General features: G+C 25.8%; 1 protein-coding gene across 2 annotated transcripts; it reads right to left on the reverse strand.

Annotated features, from left to right (window-relative positions):
• Positions 1–589: 589 nt before the first annotated feature.
• On the reverse strand, positions 590–5998 carry LOC101249934 (WAT1-related protein At4g30420). 2 transcript variants are annotated; one of them, XM_010324927.4, is made up of 7 exons: positions 5763–5998; positions 5067–5135; positions 4856–4972; positions 4155–4410; positions 2275–2433; positions 1825–1973; positions 590–1060 (listed from the first exon to the last, which is right to left on the reverse strand). In XM_010324927.4, exons 1-7 carry the CDS (start codon positions 5936–5938, stop codon positions 826–828), a joined length of 1161 nt encoding a protein of 386 aa, XP_010323229.2. In that variant the 5' UTR covers positions 5939–5998; the 3' UTR covers positions 590–825. The 2 variants fall into 2 exon arrangements, with proteins under 2 accessions (XP_010323229.2, XP_004242999.2); XM_004242951.5 differs by having other exon boundaries at positions 5067–5138.
• Positions 5999–20778: the final 14780 nt, after the last annotated feature.

Raw genomic sequence — 20778 nt, forward strand, 5'->3', positions numbered from 1 at the left:
ACCAAATGGCTTAATTACTTGATAAAAATAAATTATATTGAGATTAGTTATTTTAGAATTGTTATATCATCTAATGTGAGATAAAATTGATATTTTACTTTACTTTCGAGATAAATTATTTCACAAATTAATTCCAACTAAACATGAAATAAACTCATTCTGACGTCAGTCATGACATGCCAATGAGTATTCATCACCATAATTATTTTGAATATTGAGAACAAATTTAGGAAAAAACAAAATCCGTCCAAAAATTTCAAAAAAAATTTATGAACTAACACATATCGGAACTCAAATTTCATATATATAAATAAAATTTTATTCAAACACTATAAAATGGACAATTCACTTTTATATGTCTTTCCTTTTTGGTTTTTCTTGAATATTGTTAAGTGATAAATTAATTCTTTTTAGATGAAAAAATAAATTATATAAACAAAATCATATAAAATAATCACGAGGGTTCAATATTTATAGTATGTAATATACGAATAAATAAATAAATTTCTAACTATGATAAATAAGATAACAAAGAGAAACTTTATAATTAAAAGAGAAACAACTATCCAATGAAAAATATAATTCTAAATTTCTAATCATGTAACATATGCATCACTTTTATTAATAGAGAAAAAAATAATAATACAGCAACAAGATTAATTCCTAAAACAATAATACATATGAAGGAATTAAACAATAACTACTTGTAACAATTCTTTTGTCCCAAGAAATAATTCATCGAAATAATAAGTCACTAATCGTATCGATACATTTAAGATCCTAAAATGCTCGAAACTTCCTCTATTTTTAGAATTATTTTTTACACTATTTATCATCTTCATTGTTTGTTGATATTTTAGTCAACAATGGTTCCTCTAAATCTATTTTACAACTTGTAATCAAATCTAAATTAGAATTTTGAATTATAATTGTTGTTTCTTGAATATTGTGTTGCTTTACTGGCTCTTTATCCACAATAATATTTTCCTCTTTTTTATCCTTTGATTTTCCCCATAATACCACATATAGTCCAAAAATCACAGCAAGTGATCCCACCAAGCTGAAATTCAACAAATAATAAAAATCATTAAACAATCTTATCATAATACACAATACATAATATATAATAATTCCGTCATTTAACTTGATCTCAACTGATATTTATAGCTTTCAACTTTGAGATGCACAAGTAGACCGATAAACTTATAAGAAAGTTAAACAATAGACACACACGTCTTACATGACACAATACATGTTGGACACCACGTAGGACGTGAATTGCCATGTAGGACTCTACGTAAGACACATGTGTCTGCTTGTTTAATTTTATACAAGTAAAAATGTATTCTTGTATGTACACACAAAATTAAAGGATATAGACATTCAACAAATAATAAAAATCATTAAACAATCTTATCATAATACATAATATATAATAAATCCGCCATTTAACTTAGTCTCAACTGATATCTATAACTTTTAACTTTGAATATGCACAAGTAGACCGATAAATTTGTAAGAAAGTTGAACAATAGACACACACGTCTTACATGACAAAATACATGTTGGACACCACGTAGGACGTGAATTGCCATGTAGGACTTTATGTAAGAAACATGTGTATGCTTGTTCAATTTTATACAAGTATAACTGTCTACTTATACGTACACACAAAATTGAAGGATATAGATATCAACTAAAGTTAATGGATACATTTAAAAATTACCGATAGATAAATACAAAAATCATCGCTAATTTTTTTTTAATAGTGAACTTTTGATAAAAATATATTATTAGCTACGAGTTATTTAGCGATAGATTTACCTTCCAGTGTACAATTCTTCTTTCATAAATGTTGAGGCAAATATTGTTACTATAACAGTGCATAATGGATTGAACATTGCTGAAAATAATGGACCTCTATGTGAAATACACCAAGCTTGTCCAAAGAAAGAAACTGCTGATGAAAATCCCTATTTATAAAAAAAAAATATATACAAAAATGTTAGAATAATATTTTTCAAATTAATATTTTCGAAAAAAGTCATTTTCTGATATTTAGTTTCCAAACATAATGTTCAACTTTATATAATATTTATATTAATGTCTACGTAGGACGCATATGCATAAGACCAATAGATTGATTAGAATTTATCTTTTACTCACCGAATAAACATCAAAACAGTTTTATACGAAATGACTTTTATCGTACCAAATAAATTAAAAAAATTCAAATAAATAAATAAATAAAAGGTAAAAGAAGAGAATACTTACAGTGTATAAGCAAGAAATTAGCTCTAGAGATGAATTTATTTTCCAGCTATTAATATTAGGTTCAATGAAAATTGTTGCAAATCCAGATTGAATTGCAGCAAATAGACATAACCAAGCTGTTAAACACAAATGATCTGGACAATTTGATGATAATGTCACCTATTCACGAGATTCAAAAGTTATTTTTTAAAATTTTAAATTATACGTCACGTAAAAATAAATAAAAATTGAATTTAAAAGAAGTAATAATTAGCATTGACAATAATAATAACATGCCCAATAAAGATCCATACGTGTGATCTGAAAATGTTGCGTGTATAAGATCTTAACTCTATCTGGAAGGGTTATTTTCAAAAAGATACTCGACTTACGTATCACACGAAAATAAAACGAGCAATGCATAATATTCAATTAATACGTGATATCATAAATTACATTATCAAGTTAAATATAATAAAAAGATATATAAATCAAAGTTTATATTAACGTAATTTAACATGTTATATCAAATGACTTTGTGTTATAATTCTTGAAAATATTTAAGTAGTATTATTTTTGGTAATGAAAAGAAGAATACTTGTTTGAAATAATAAAAAAAGAATATTTAGAGCCTGTTTGGCTCAGCTTAAAAGCTGGTCAAACTGACTTAAAAGCTGGTTTTTGACTTATTTAGCTGTTTGGCAATACTCAAAATAACTTATTTTAAGTTAAAAAAAAACTTATTTTAAGCCAAAAGTTAAAAGCTGTGGTAGGGGTACTTTTTTTTTCCAGCTTATAAGCTGTTTTAAGTTGACCACAGTTTTACCTTTTTGCCCTTAATATTTTTATACAATTTCCAAATTACCCACATAACCCTAACATCTCTTTCTTCTATTTTTCCGTTTTCACGTGTGGATGATAGACAATTACTATTACTAATGAATGAAAATAAAATAAATCTTAAATCTTTCAAGTGATCTATTCAAATTATATATTAATAAAATGTAAAATAAGTTGCACATATAACTTAAATAAAAATTTATATTCCTCTTATAAATAATTTGTGATAATAAAGAAATATGTGAATGATAGACAATTATTATTATCTATGGATGAAACTAAAATAAAATCTTAAATCGTTCTTTAATCTATTCAAATTATATATCTTTAAAATCTATAATAAGTTTATATTCCTCTTATAAATAATTTGTGATGAGAAAGAAATATGTGAATGCTAGCAAAATATAATTATTTATGGCTGTAAAATATAAATTAATTAACTTTTATTATGTTAACAACTTTTAAGGGTATTTCAGACATTTTGATTTAAAAAGCTGTTTATCAGCACTTATTTACCAAACACATCAACAACTTTTTTTTTAACTTCAGCACTTTTATCCAAACGCATAACTACTTATTTTAAAAATAAGTTTCAGCACTTTCAAAAGTACTTTTTTAAAGCTGCTTTTATTAAGCTCATCCAAACGGGCCCTTAGTCATGACGAATATTCTAGTTTGAAATACCTCAGCCTTGACCCCCTTTTTTAATAATAATAAAAAAAAAAAAATATGCTAGTTTAGAAAAAAGGATAATTTTTTTTACTTTAAAATATTTTACTATACTTGTATCGTCAATGAATATAAGTATTTTGTTTTGTTTTATACAATTGGTATTCAAAATTTACTAGCCTCGCTAAATCAAACACGCACAACATAAAATTTATTAAATAAGAAGACGCTTGTTATCAATAATCATATAATAATAACAACAATAATATTAACCCGAGAGAATGAGTTTACACATGCGTTACTCCTATGTCTATGGAATTTCGATCGAGAATACGACACTATCTTATAAAAAAATATAGAAAAAAGTGAAGCACTGATAGATAAAAAAATACCTGCAAAATGAGCCAAAATGACCAGCAAATAGCACTTGCAATGAGCAAAATAACACCAAGCATCCAATTAGAGTCCAAATTATCACTATTTTCTTTGCCAAGAATTAATAATAATAATCCATTTGTGGGAATAAATTGTGAATTTAGCAATTTTGGCCCTTTAATTAATGCCATTGCAACAGCTCCAGCAACACATAAAATTGTTCCAATCACCTTTGCTATACTCCTCAAGCTTTTCATTTGCACTTTCTCTAACCTAATTTTTTTTTTATAAAAAAAAAATACAAATAAATTAAATGAAATATCGATCGATAACACTACTAGAAAATTGCTAATTTTTGATAAAAATTCCATCAAAATTCGGTTTATCGACAAGGAATTTTCAATCGATATACTCTATAGGAAATTATTATTGACGAGACAAATTCTGACGAATTTCATGAGTGATTTTGTCATCTAAATAGTAAAAATGTGAATTGGAATATTCATTGGTATAAAAATACAAGAAAATCACTAATTTCCAATAGATGTCCTATCAGAATTTGACTCATTGATAAGAGATTTTCAATAAATACTCTATCTGAAACGTTACCAATAAGTCAAATTTTATAAAATTAGCGATTTTTTAATAGTGTGAACCATTATTTTGGATAATTTTTTTGAAAATAAAAAATTTGAGGGTTTTTTTTTTTAATACTTACCCCATGACCCATGCCATGAGAAAAGTGAATGCTGGAACAAGATTTCCAGTTGCACTTGCAATTGAAGATGAAGAATAGTACAAACCAGAAAAATATATATTCTGATTTATTGTTACACTGCATAAAAAATAGAGATAATTAAAATTAATAAATCTTGTTATTTATCAAAAAAAAATATATTAAAAAAAAATAATTTTATTTGCTAACATACCCAACGAGAGCAGCCAAGAATATCAACCAAAAACTTTTCCATCCCAAGCAAATACTATTGCCTGTTTTCCTTCTACAATTAAAATTTAAAATACATAAATAATTTGCAATTTTAGTATAATTTAGAACAATAATATAAGTCCCTACAACCACAAAGAGTGTGATGGGTTCCTACATGTTTAACTAGACGTCTCGGGTTAAAAATTTCGGAATGAAACCCCTTAGTAGGGGGACACTTTCCTTTTTAAACAGATCTTAAAGAATATGACTCTGAATTAGTCGAATCAGTGAAACTAATTGGAATACTTAATGGTTTATATCAAAAGTACTAGATCATTAAGAACACAAATTTGAATTAGTCAGATCAGTGAGCCTCAGATAGCACATGATTATACCACAAGTACTATAAACTGTTAGTTCATTCTCTTCGCGACATTCATAACATATTTGGTACGACATAAATCGTTGAAATTCATTGTTCAAAATATAAAATATGATCCAAAATTTGACTAGGGTGGGGTATTTGCCTCTTGTAAAGAGTCTTGTATCGAAAAAAGGAGGACTCGATGATTGTTCAGTTTCCTAAAACAAAAAATTATAATTTTAATAAACTGAAATCCCCTAAAAACTTTTCTCGAGGAATGGATCAGACATGTCGTGTGGGTGGGGCAAGAAAAAAGATAAAATATACGCATACCTTGGCCCGAAAGCAATAGGTGCAATAAGGAGAAATGCTATAGTTTGCCTATAAACAACAAAAACTCTAGCACTCAATCCTTGTACAAGAGTAACTCTAGTACATAAAGTAATAGCAGCATACATAAATTGCAAAGCAATCATAACAATTGTGGGCTTGTAAGTTTCAAACCCCATTTTTCTTGCTATATAAAAATGTTTTAACAAAGACTTATGATGATTTGCTATAAGAATTTTCTTGATTTATAAGCAAACCAATGAGAATAAAACATAGTATTAATTAATTATTTTATTAGTAACTTAGTACAACTGTATATTATATGGCACTACAAAAGCAACTAGTAGGAAAAATGAAAAATTCAAAAGTAACATGATGTGGATCCATGAAGGTTCCTAGCAATAGTTAAAGATGTGATATTTTTGGGTTGTGATTTTACATAATTTTTATATATTTTTGGGAATTTGATGAAAGCTAGCTTTAATAATACACGTGGCGCTACATGAGCATACCGCTCAAGAATGTCTTTGTAACTGTGGCGCCACATCATGCAAAATGTAAGGGAGTTACTATAATTTTTTATTTATTACAAAACTATATTGTTATTGAGTATAATTCATGAACTATTAAATAAAATTGGCGAAAAAAAAACATTATTAAAATAAAATTTATAACAATATTGGATCGATTTATATGTTCAGAATTCATAGTTAGCTCTGAATAATGAATGCAATATTTGTCTCTCAACGATCATATAGTTATTAGTCATTACAACTAATAAGCTATGTATGATGTCTAAGGTTTGACGGGTCCTTTTGATCGATTTCCAAATAATTATCCATATACCCCCAATCCATCGATTGAGTAAGTTTGGATAAAAAAGTTTTAGAAGAATAGACTTTATTTTTAAAAAGAGTTCATAATAATGGTTTCTTGTACACATACCCTAAATATTTTGAATTTGATGCACATATGTAGTAGAATTTCATGCGAGTCAAATTTTAGCGAGTACTTTAATCTATCGCGATCAACCTATCTATTCATGTTCTATATTGTTATAAACTTTCCTCAAGCATTAACTTGTTGATCAAATCTATCCTTTGAGTCCATTGATTATGTTATTAATATTGTTGTACAAGTATAAAAATTTCAATTAAAGCTATTAAATTCTATTGAATTTATATTCTAACTTCGAGCTCCACCCTTGACCATGATCTAACATATGATGACTTTGTTTTTTTTTTTAAAAAAATATAAAATAAATTCAAGCCAATAATTTTTGAGTTGGATACTCAAGTTGTTTCACTTCATACATAAAAGTTTTTTTTTTAAAAATCAATTATATCAAGACTATTTAAATGAAAATGAAAGGTGTCTATGATGAGTAGCTGAGTCAGAAGATTTGGAGTTAGCAATAAAATAATGTCAAAGAGTGCTATTTGGCATGATATAAAAAAAAAAAAAACAATAACAAAAAACATTTATTCTGTCATCTAATATATGATGACTATGTTTCTTCATTTAAAATATTTAATAAAAAGTGATCTATATATCTAAATAATATAATATATACTGTCCCATGTTCAATTTTATCAAAACATTTTCGAAAACATAGAGAGTTCCATGTGGGACTACGTAAGTATGAAGTGCACTAAATATTTATTATAAAACAAATCATAATCATATATGAGATTAATATTATTAATGGTGGAGTTTAAATATTTATTAAAAAAATTAAAATTATATAAAATAATTTTCAATTGAAGAAAATTCAGATGAAATCATATGTATTATAACTTTTTTTTATCGATGCAAAATTTGTTATATCTATTCTCCGGATGAATAAGGTATAAATCTCATTTGTAAGTAGTGAGTAGTGACCAACGAATCACACAAGAAAAATAAAATGTATTAGATAAGTCTTATGCGATAAATTTGACTAAGAGAATATTTAAATGTTTCGATGAAACCCTCCATTTTGAAAGGTTATCTTGCTCAATCAATTACTCGATTTCCTTCGAAAGCTCTTCAAGTTAATATAAATCTCACACACACACACACATATATATATATATATATATATTGTTAATATGAAAAGTTCTATAGTCTATCAGATCATTCTCACGTATTTTTAGCATGTAATTTATTTTAATTTCAATATTACAAATTTCACATTTAAAGAAGATTTGTTAATAATATTGTTGAGCGATTCATTTGTGATTCTTTTTTATATTGATATAACATATAGAACTAATATGTACACATCAAACATTAAATATACACCGCTAATAAATAATTGAAAATAAATTATTTTATGGTTTAAAAAGTCAAGATCGCATTGCGTAAAACCTATAAGAGGAAAAATATTTCCTAGTAACTTTTTTTTTCATCCCCACCTCAGTACTTGAACTCGAGTTCTCTGATTATATACCGTGGAAAAGAATAGTATGGGAGTATGTTAACGAATGACAAAAGTCCCACATCGGTGGTTAATGAGATAGATAGACTCCTTATAAAACTTGGGTAATCCTCCTCTCTTTGAGCTAGCTTTTGGGGTGTGAGTTAGGCCTAAAATCTAATTTCACATGGTATCAGAGCAGGGTTTGTCTCAATGAATGTTGGAAGATGTTGTACTTGTCCAGTGGATAGTTACGCAACACAAGTAACTAAAATAAATTTTTATAATTGTCCTTGATTAGCGAAAATTTCATATATGGCAAACATATTCAAAGAAATAATATTCTATAGCTATAGTGTATCTAATTACGCTTTCTGGATATAATTTAATTTGCTATGCAATATTAAATTTATATATAACGTTTTTTCTGTTTATGATTTATAAAAAATGTGTTTTTTAAATAAATTTCTAAATATGGTAACAACAAATTTACCTAATCTCATGATTCAAGCTAATCGTTTTAAATTAAGATTTTTTTTCATAAAAGAGTTCTATAACGATACAAACACCATAACAATTAATTTCCTCACACTGATGCAAAATTAAACAAAAAAAATTGGTTAATTAATATTCTTGTATATTCAACACCTATTAAGATTTTCTTTCAACGAAACTTCATGTTTTGAACAACAAAAATTAATAGTTTTGATTTGTATAGTATATAATTGAAATTTTTATATACGAATTTTGGTTGTTTTGTATCTATTCAAATTGTTGGTTGAACAAATTAAATGAAATTGTTCGCCTGTTAATCAACTTTTTATTGTTTGTATATGTGGCATAGAAAAGTTTGTGCTTTGTTTTCATTAACATATATAATTTATATTTTGTTAAGATTTGTATATTGTTTACATTATGTATATACATACATATATAATTGTATAAAAGTCCAACAACATAGCTAACACACAATTATAAAAAATATTTTGTTATTATAGTATATTTATTTAAATTTTCCTTTAAAATATACATCTAAAAAGAACCAACACATATTTATTTTTATTTTTGAAAAAGTCCGATAACATAGCTAATGAGTAATAATTTATAAGAGTGGACCCACATTGTGTCTTTCGATTGCTCAAGCACCCATTAAATATATTATGATAAAAAAATATTTACTATTTATAGCAATAACATATTTTTTTCACTTGATCACTTTTAATACATATTATATATATTTTTTTTATTCTCATATAATACAATGAATAATACATTTTAATATGTGGGTTTAACATCATATTACTATAAAAAATAATAAACTAAAAAAATCGTTAAAATCAATAATTATTTATTAAAAGGTATCCATTCATATTTTTTTTTTCCATATATAAATTAAAAAATGAACAAGACGGTTAAGCCTGGATTCATAGTCCAACTAGGATAATGTTTTCTTTTTTCTTTTTCTTTCGAAATTCGTGTCCGTATACGTATAGGAATAGGGATATTTTTTACGTCTATATAAACATATACCTATACTCTTTTTTTCTTTTTAATTCTAATTCAACTTATGGCTATGGCAAAGCTTCCAAATGATGTGATTTCTCACATTGCAAAACGTTTTGAAGATTACATTGCTTTACGTTCTGTTAGTTAAATGAATGTGGGCATTCATATTGTCGGTCCAAATTCAAATGCGAGACATAATTAATATCAGATTGGTCAAAGATTATTTATCTAATTATAGTTTGACCATGAAAAAGGTAATGATAATTAAGTTTCAACTGTATTGATGATTACATGAACTACAATAATATTTTAAGAATGTAATTATATTTTCTCGACCAAAACCTCTCAAAGTACATAAATGAATCATTTCTTTTTAAATTAACAAAAAAATTTAAAAGTGCAAATATTTACTGTAAAAAAGATTGGAACTTTTGATGAAGAGGGTTATTTACATTAGTTCCATAAAACTCCTAAAAGTGTTCTTTTATCAAACATAGCAAACTCCTATTTTCAAAGAAAACCAACATATATATAAAAAAAAAAAACTTCCTTTTTCTTCACCTAACATGCTTATAAAATTTGAAAAAGAATTTGGTTACCTATGTTCAATTTCTTTCCCTTTTGGATATTTTGCTATTACGAGCCGAGGATAATCGGAAATAGTATATTTACCCCATTAGAGATAGGGGTAAGATTTGTATACATCGTAGCTTTTTCAGGCTGATATTTCGCTATTATCTCGGATCAGAAAGCTCCATGACATGTCTGTCATAATCATCATCCATCATCCCAAACATGGTCAAATGATCATGATCACATGACATGACATGTTTAAGACCACAAGATTAAAAAACATATCGGTACACTCTCTATATCTTTAGTTTAAGACTTGCAAATTCAAAAATCATTATTTATTTTCTTAAACTCCATGTCAAGTCAAAACCAGACAAACGAATAGAAACGAAGTAGTAAGACATACACTTGGCTGAAAAGTTTAAATATATATGGTCAAATTTGTTTATAACAATGTCAATTTTTATAATGACAATGATTATATCGAAAAACTTTGTTATCAAAATTTAAAATTTATAGATTCGAAAATTTATTTCTTTTAAATTGTTAAATTCTAAATTAATAATTTGTATATGAATATTTTAAAACTTATACTAAAACAAATTAAAATTACATATTTTTCTTTTACGATCTCATTTTTTGCTTTTTTTTTTTCTCACATGTTAATACTGTTGTTGATGGCCCATAATGTTTGTATGAATTTCATCATAATTTCCAGATAGAATCTACAAAATGACTTAATTAATAATTATATTAGAAATTAGATTTTTTCTTCGAAAATTTTAATAATTCAGTTCATTAATTATTTATATTTTTATTTTATTAATAAGACACAAATTCCCTATCCCGCTACTTCTTATAAATAAAAATGGGATATATTCGTAGAAAAATTGATTATATTTTACAAATTTTATACTGCGAAAAAAAACTATGGAAGAAAAATTCCTATAAATTTTTGTGAAAAAAATTCATGGATTTCACACGAAAGTTAGATATGAGTTTTTGTGAAGTTACTACAAAAAAAACATTTAAAAAAATTCAAGAAGCTTAAACTTGATAAGTCATCTGATTAAGGTTTGTATTCATTTCACAATTGGACTTTAGTTAATAATTACAACAATAATATATCCGATATGATTCTATATGAGTCATTACCTTTTTAATACTCTCAACAGTTGTTTGGAGTTATTTCTGATTAGTCAATAAAGTGTGTTTGAAAATTCTAAACTATTCGATAATTACGATTACTTAATAGATAAATATTTATTAAATAATTTATTTATTTAGTTAATGGTTAATTGCTCAAGTTCAAAATTAATTTACCATCTTATACCTACTTGACCCATGTACTAAATTACATTAAAAAATTGTTTATTAAATTTTGCTCATAACAAAAAAGTAGCATGTCATCGTCATACTAAATAAAATAAAAGTGAAGAATAAGTTGACTACAATAAGAGCCCCTAAACAGAACCACTATTCAACGCAACGACACGAACAACGCCTCAATCTCAACCAAGTTGGGATCGGCAATATAAATAACCATATTTATCTAAGCTTATCGCATATCATCGTCATACTAGACTAAATATAAGTGAAATATAATTTCAAGAATATAATAATAAACCCTGAACAGAACACACTATTCATTTCCTATACACAAAACAGAACACATGATTCAACAATAACAACAACGTCGACTCAATATTAAACAAGTTGTGGTCAACAATATGAATTCCCACTTTCATTTAATTTCCCTGCATATCATCATCATACTAAATAAAATGAAACGAAAAAAATAAGTTAAAATATAACAATACCCTTAATCAGAACACACTATTCATTTCCTTTACACAAAAACAAAACACACTCATCAACGACAACAAAAACAACAACAGCGCCTCAGTCTGGATAAGTTGGGGTCCGCAACATGAATGCCCACATTTATTTAAGTTCATTGCATATCATCGTCATACTAAAAATAACATAAAAGTGAAAGATAAGTTAAAATATTATAATAACCCTAAACAGAACATACTATTCATTTCTTTAGACAAAAAAAAAGATGACGAAAACAATAAAGCCTCTGTCTCAAACAAGTTGGGGTCGACAATATGAATCGCACATGTAGTCAACACATAAACATTGTCAACATGAGAAAACAACAATCAAAGGAAAAAGGGTAAAAAAAAAACAAGAGATAATGGTAAAAACCACACTTTGAAGTATCACGATTTTGCATGTTTTCTACCTAAACTATCATGTGTTCCTTCTTAAACCATCACCAACTATTAATCGAATCACACCTCGACTGTGAGATAGTGGTGACACATGTTTTGACAAATAGCAGTTGATATAATTAGTAGCAAACTCGCAAAAACATGATACTTCATGTCTGTTTTAGACCATTCAACTCTAAAAACATAATCTTGATAATCACACAAAAATGAAAATTTAGAAAGTTCAATACACTTACAGATACTGAAGACTATTAAAAAGACCCAAAGAATCAGGAACATGACCAGAGAAATGGTTATTTGACAGATCCAATGTTTCAAGATTAGGTAGTTTCCCTAACTCTCTTGGAATATGCCTAGAAATATTGTTGTTTTGCAATAAACTACACAATTTTCAACATACAAGAAAAAATTTCTGGTTAGAGTTAGGCACGTATTAGTTATGCAGGATTTAGAGATTACAATACATGAATTATTAAGTATTGAATATTAAACTTGTTGTAAATTATTAATATATATTATTTACAAAATAATAATACATACTAATAAAATGTAAAATATATTGAATAATATATAATGCTAATATTTGATTAGCTTATGTACCGTTAAAAAATATACAATCAATTTCTAATACTTAAAAAAATATTTATATTTGCATAAATCAATCAAAACGGTAAATATATAAAAAGAAATGAAAATAATCTATATATAATAAGAAATAAAAACAACACATGTTAGATAAGAAACAATAAGATTTTTAATTAAAATGGTCTAATTATAAAAAAGAAATAAAAACAATAAACTTATATATAGAAAAACAATAAAGTTTCTAATTAAAAACAATAAAATAAATTAATGGGATAAATATGTAATTTGTCACTTTAATACATGTATAACTAATACTCACAGCATAACTTTATACATAGATTTCCTTATAAGTTATATTGGTATTAGTTATAATATTAAGCCTTTTTGAATTCACTATTTTTTACCAAATAATATAAATTTATGTGAAAAGTTCAGTAAATTTTCAATAAATAATAGATATGAAATTATAACTATAAAATACAATAAATTTAACGCTTAAAAAATTATTAATTAATAATATAAAAATTTAAATTCTGAATTTATCTTCGTTTTTGAAAAACTATTCATGATAGAAAGGACTCACTCACATAGTCACATGGCATTTAAAATTGTTTTAATTATCCAGACTAAAATTGCTGGCATGTCAAAATCTTGAACCCTGGGACTTCAATTAATTGACAACTTGTTTTTTTTTTCTTTTAAAATATTAAAAATAGAATTTATATAAAAAAAAATAAAACATATGGCTATGATTTCTTCATGTCGATTAAGTGATTTTGTGTAGGGACTTACAAAAGTGAAATATTAATACATAAATGTTGGAAGTAGCAACTTGCTTGATAAATGAAATTTATTCACTTATAGAATATTTTTCTAGAATATGTAAACACAAAATAAGGATATTTTAATTACTAAACTAACTCACAAATATATGATATATAAAATGTATCTCAAGAATCGTATTTTTCTCAGTGTCAACAATAATTAAATCATAAATCCGTGTAGGATTGAATTAAGAGATACAAGTATCGACAAACATTACATGCATCGGAGTGATCTCTTTTTTCTAAAATGTAAATAATATTTCAATCGTAAATTCGTGTTGGATTGAACTAATATTCAAATCACGAATTCAATAGTTCCTTTTTTCTAAGCTCAAAAAATGTTTTAATCATGAATCCTTGTTGGATCGAATAACGAAACAAGAGTATTGATATAACATACATCTTAAAGTTTTTCTTTATTTTAAGTATCGATAACATTTAAATCATGAATCTACCTAAGTATAAATAACTAGACAAGAGTACTGATATATCCCTTTCTTCTAAGTCCTTTCTTTACTTATTCATGCATGTGCTAGTAGCAGCAACAACTACTATAGTACTACTAAGGGTCGTTGAAGAGTTTAGATTAAATTTAAGTAGATATTAGTGATACAAGGATTAAATATAAGAAAATTAATATATTAATTATGCAAAATTTTAATTATTCGTGTATTAGTTATGTTACACATTCTATTCTGCACAAATAAAACATAGATTCTGATATAATTTACACGTAACATCATACTAATTTTATACATAAATAACGTATTTTCTAATCCACTATAAAACATGATATTACTTATATCAAATTTAATACATGCATGACTCACTTCCGAATCAGCAACCAAACAACACCTTAGTGTGAGTAGTTTGATATTTATTTTTTCCTTATCCAAGAATCAAATTTTTTACTTTATTTTCCCAAACATTATTCAAGATTTATATCACTAATGAGTAATGATTATTATGTTCAATAATTATTAGTATATGATCATCTTATTTGTACTACCTAACAACAGAAAAAACAGCTGCCATATATATATATAATAAATATGAATAATTGTGTTCAATTATTGTTTGTATATATATCAACTTGTCCAAATTCTAAAAATTAAGTTCCAATAAGAATTTACTTTGATAGTAACAAATTAGCCACATAAAACACAGCTACCACATGTGAAGACTTTTATTACACAACATTGAAAGAGTTGGTTCATGTCCCTTCATGAATTAATTCCTTAGTTGTTATCATTCAGTACACCTATAAGGACAGTAGCAAGTAGTTGTTCTCTTTTTGTTATTAGCTCGATATTCAATTTTCATATTAAGATTTGATTATATATGTTTGGATTGCTTTAAGAAATTTTACATAGACGGTAAAAGTTGATTTAGCAATAGATATACAAATAAAAGTAATAATATAATTGTCATTATATTATATCAGGCGACAATAATAACTATCAATATTTATAACTAATATAGTACTATGTATAAATTAAATTAAAGAGTTTAGTAACTTTGAATGCAATGACAGTAACTTAATTGTCACTTAATATTATTGCAAATATATTGTTACACTAAATGTCTCTTTTGTTGTAGTGAAAATTTATTTGGATGATTGTTACATATTGTGTGTATATATATATATATATATATTGTATCGTACTTTATTATTGTGGTGTTTTTTTGTATTGTCTATATAATAGTTTGATGATATTTGGATTAATTGTATATATCATTTTATGTTATTATATATTGTTGCACATTAACAATCGAAAAATAAACCTACATGAAAAGTTAGATAGAGCTATCATAAAAATGCAAATAAAATGGGGGGTAGGGGGTAACGACTGTGATCACAACAAATCAATCGACATGCAGAAGAGATTTTTCACTCATTACGAAATAATAATTTAACAATGTAATATAATAGTTTGTAAATAAAAATTAAAATAAATATTATTTTTAAATTAATAACACAACATGTAACAACTATCCAAACAACCTATAAAAATGACTCTCCATATCAATAATTTAAACCTAAAACTTATAATTAAAAATGAAAAAATAGTTATCGCTCTCTGAGAATCTTGGTTGGTGATAATTGTAGTAGTAATTTATTATTTAGAAAACAAAATGTAAGAGTCACAATGATTAATAATTAGTTATTGTGAAGTTTAGATATTTTGGTGAACTTTTTGGTACAGCTAGTACGAATTGGAGATATTTTGATCCAATTTAATCAATTTCAAATGTACCTACCTTCAAATTATATATTAACAAGGGTATATATAACTAATTTGATAAGTTTATAGGTAAATTTAATTTTTTTATTTGTTTAATTACGAAAAATAATAATAAAGGATTGTTTTTTCACTTCAAATACTACTTAATAAACATTAAAATGTTATCAATATCTTTTAAGTATTTACAAGTACTAATAATCAAATGAAGGAGTAATAATTACTGTCACAATCTCAAATTATCTGTTGTGATTTCTTACTAAACACCTCTTGTTAAGTTTTTTTGCCTCTCATTCATAGCATTATTCGTAATTGATGTATTTATAGTTTTAAAGAATAATAACCATTGAGGGTGAAATAATACGAAAATAAATTTGTTTTGATCTCCTAAAATGATAAACGATTTGAGATAACTATTGTTAAAAACTATGATAAACAATTTGAGACGAAAGGACGTATTACTAGTAACTAAAACGGAGGATTAATTATTACTATGCCCTTCTTTTCAATTTCTCCCTCCGTCCATCTTAAGTAGTATATTATGCTATTTTGAGATATTCAACAATCGTTTTTCAATTTATAAAACCAATGAATAGTTTATCATGTTGTCTATTTTACTCTTGCTATTAAATATTATTTATTTTTTAATATTTAATTAATAAGGTGATTTGGTAAAATTACTACTGCTTCGTAATCTTTGTGTCTAGTCAATATTCCCTCCCTCTCATTTTATAATTTCAAGATTCAAACAAGTCTATCTTTGACCGTAAATTTTTCATAGATTTTTTAAACATTTTAAATTATCAACTGTTGTGACTCATAGTGCTTTTAACGTAATTCATAAATATATAAATTTTATTTCAAAAAAATTGAAGATTCCATGCGCAAATTTCTAGTCAAACTTAAACCGTTGGATCCTCAAAAGATAAAAGATGTCATATAATTGAAACAGATGGTGTAGTAGACAACTGTTATTAGACAAAGGAAGGATATTGCGGTATTTAACTAGACACGAAGTTTAAAAAAGAAAATAATTTTTTAAAAATTTTATGGACTAACATGGTCAATAAATTCAAATTGACAAGTAAGTGCATCATTAAAAACTTTGGTGAGGGCCTAAAAATTACTATTGCTTTTTAAGATTTTAACCCCTCAAAGTTTGCAATAAATGCATCTTAGCCCTGCCAACTATTTCTTCCCATAAATCATGGTGCCTAGCATGCTCAATTAATATAATGGGCCCAATATTAGGTATAGGACGGTTGGGAAATATTTATAAACTATATACTAAAATAAAATATTCGTTTTATTTCAATTTATTATACAAAATGATATACAGTTTGATTCAATACGTAACATACTTCAATATTATTTGTCAAAACACTTATTTTCTCTCTAGTGAGACATGCTACACATAACGTATCATTATAATAATTCATTTTCTCTTTTTTGAAATTGAATTTTTCATATTATGTTACAAGTATAGCAATGAGAAATTATTCAAACTAAGAGCATTATTATAAAAAAAAAGTTTGATTATATATCTTATTATACATGAAAACTTGAATGGGATAAATATTATTAATGTTGGAGGGAAGTAAATTTGAGCTATGTAATTTGTATTATACCTGAAAATTGGCATAGCATCTAAGCTGACATCAACTGTCCTATAACTATTATTAGGTTTCAAATCAATAAAAATATTAAAATTTGAGGTAAATAATACTCGAATACAAATATTTGAAGTCAAATATCAGGAGACGACAACTTAATTCCTTCATCAGCAACGTTGAAACTTAAGGCGCCCCCTTTTTCGCACACTTAATGTGTTGAGTATTATGAATAATATAACATGGGAGCGCTACGTTAGATAAATTGAAATTATTAACGAATCTGTATGTGATATCACTTAATAAATTAATTCAATACGTGTGAATTGGTCTAGAAACTACATAAAATTAATTATAAGATCACATTTTCATATAGCTTTGACTTTAGCTAGTACTATTTATAGACTATAATATATATATATATATATATATATATATATATATATATATATATACACACACACAAATACTAGAGGACAAATATTGATTAAAAATGATTTTTTTTTTTAAATAGAGAAATATGAGTAAGTGAAGATGTTGTAACTTATTTGGAATAAAGGGTGTATATAATTTTATTTTTTGAAGAATTAATTTATCATAATTTTATTTTGTTCATGTTGATTAAAAGGTGTAAAAAATAGATGGAATTAAAAGCAAACGAGAAGTATGAAAACACATCTAATAATATTTTTACTCCAAGATGTCACTAAAAAATTGTTATACTTACCTAATTAGTAACTAAATTATAAAAATACATTTTACAAAGTCATTAGATAAAATTGGTCAAATAATCAAAGACAAGATATATAAGTGTGACCTTAGTTTTACTCTATCTGTTATGTACGTTTTTTAATTTTAGAAATTCACAAGTAAATATTCAAATCATCATAAAATTGAATAAGTGATACACGTGTCATACATGCATGACAAATCTCACACAATTTATTACGTAGAATGCATATGTCTACTTATCCAATTCTATAATAATTTAAAATTTACTAATTCACAAATAAAATTATTTAATAATGTAAATATCAATCGAAATCAAATTAAATACGTTTCATGTATTATTATGTCAATAATCAACTATACAAATGTATATATATTGATTGCCCATGTCACTAAGCTATGAGCTAACCCTGTGATGTTTTTGTATGCATTTATTAATGGAAATTAAATAGTCCAACAGTAATCTAACACCAAAGTTTGAAATAATTGGAAAACAACAAAAGACCAGGGAAGAACATGCAGCTACTGCTGTATAATTAAAGATCGATCGGCATAGTTTAGTAGTCAATAAAATCAACATAAATTTTAAATAGTTTAAATTTTAATAGATTTTTCATAAAAATAGTTGAGTACACAAGGTGATCTTGACACATGTATATTTGATTATTGATCGAAAATAATAGCTATCCTATTTGGTGACATAATTTAAAATGTACAAGTTAATTTAAACATCTTATATATTGTACGGATAGGAAATAGTATATATCCTATCATAAGAAAATTATATTTTATATATATATACTCTAAGGGTTAAAATTATACGTATAGTAAATGTTGATGAATTCTTATTTTTTAATCCTACCATGAAGAATTTTATTCTATAACTTCCTCTCATAAAATCTTAAGACGTCCGAAATCATCGACAGATTTATATTGATAAAAAATGACAAGTGTCTAATAGAATAATCGAAGAACTTGTAAAATAAACAGAATAATATTACTATGAAATAAGAGGAAATAAAATTAAAACTTATATTTCTCTTTATGAGCTTTACACTAAGTATATTTAAATTTATCTATAATTTCAAAGTGATTATCACATACCGAAATCAAAGTATCCAATCCCCCCTCCCACCCCCACCCCACCCCCAATTTCAAAGTGGTTATCAGATATCAAAATCAAAGTATGTAATTCCCCCCCCCCCCCCCCCCCCAAGTAAGAGCCTGTTTCGCTCAGCTTAAAAGCTGGTCAAACTGACTTAAAAGCTGGTTTTTGACTTATTTAATTGTCTGACAATACTCAAAATAGCTTAACTTATTTTAAGCCAAAAGTTAAAAGCTGGGGTAGGGGTGTTTTTTTTTTTTTTTAACTTATAAGCTGTTTTAAGTTAACCACATTTTTATGTTTTTTCCCTTAATATTTTTATACAATCTCCAAATTACCCATATAACCCTAACATCTCTTTCTTCTATTTTTTCCCTTTTCACGTTTGGCATAACAACTTCAGCATTTTTATCCAAACGTATAACTGCTTATTTTAAAAATAAGTTTCAGCACTTTCAAAAGTACGTTTTTAAAGCTGCTTTTTTTAAGCCCATCCAAACGGGCCCTAAGTAAGACTCGTATTTCCCCTTTTGTAAGCTTTACATGATTCATGTTTGACTGAATCGAGTCTAATAATTATCAAACACGAAATAATTTTTTTTTTAAAAAGTGTAGTGGCCACTCCAAAGTATGCACTCAACCCCATCCCACCCCCACCCCCACCCCCACCCCATATTGCTTTCTCTCTACAATTCCCATCTCTAATAACCACAACACAAATAAAATACTTATATTATATTTCCTCATTTAATTCTCACCATCTCTATACAGCTGTGCTACTTCACTCCTAATTCAATGAAAAAATAAATAAATTTTGACGCGTTGAATTTTATAATCTTTTTTTTTTTTAAAAAAAAAGTCCATTTTTGTTGGAATATAAAGGACTGATAGAGATAGTAAAAGTTACCTTTTCTAACTAGATGTAGAATTTCTAAAAATATTTCTTTCACGTCAAAGCTCGACTAAATTTGATTAGTGTCTAAATTTTTTATAGAAAATAAAACGCTTTTTAACAAAAATAACTTTGTATTAAGGAGAAACTTAAACTCAAGATTTTTAATTAAAAATAAAGAAATACTTTTTACTCTACCATAATTTATATTGATAACATATTTTTATTTTTTAAAACTCTATAATAAATCTAAATCAGATAAATAATTTATTTTTTAAATTTTTATAATAAGTTTAAATCAGATAAATAAATTA

The sequence above is a fragment of the Solanum lycopersicum genome, chromosome 7, assembly GCF_036512215.1.
Source record: "Solanum lycopersicum chromosome 7, SLM_r2.1".
NCBI classification, from domain to species: domain Eukaryota; kingdom Viridiplantae; phylum Streptophyta; class Magnoliopsida; order Solanales; family Solanaceae; genus Solanum; species Solanum lycopersicum.

Coding starts and splice junctions, on each gene's coding strand:
- LOC101249934 (XM_004242951.5), bottom strand. CDS start 5,938: ATGGGGTTTGAAACTTACAAGCCCACAATTGTTATGATTGCTTTGCAA. Junction 5,139..5,762: donor CCTATTGCTTTCGGGCCAAG/GTATGCGTATAT, acceptor TTTTAATTGTAG/AAGGAAAACAGGCAATAGTA. Junction 2,434..4,154: donor CATTTTGGCTCATTTTGCAG/GTATTTTTTTAT, acceptor TCTCGTGAATAG/GTGACATTATCATCAAATTG.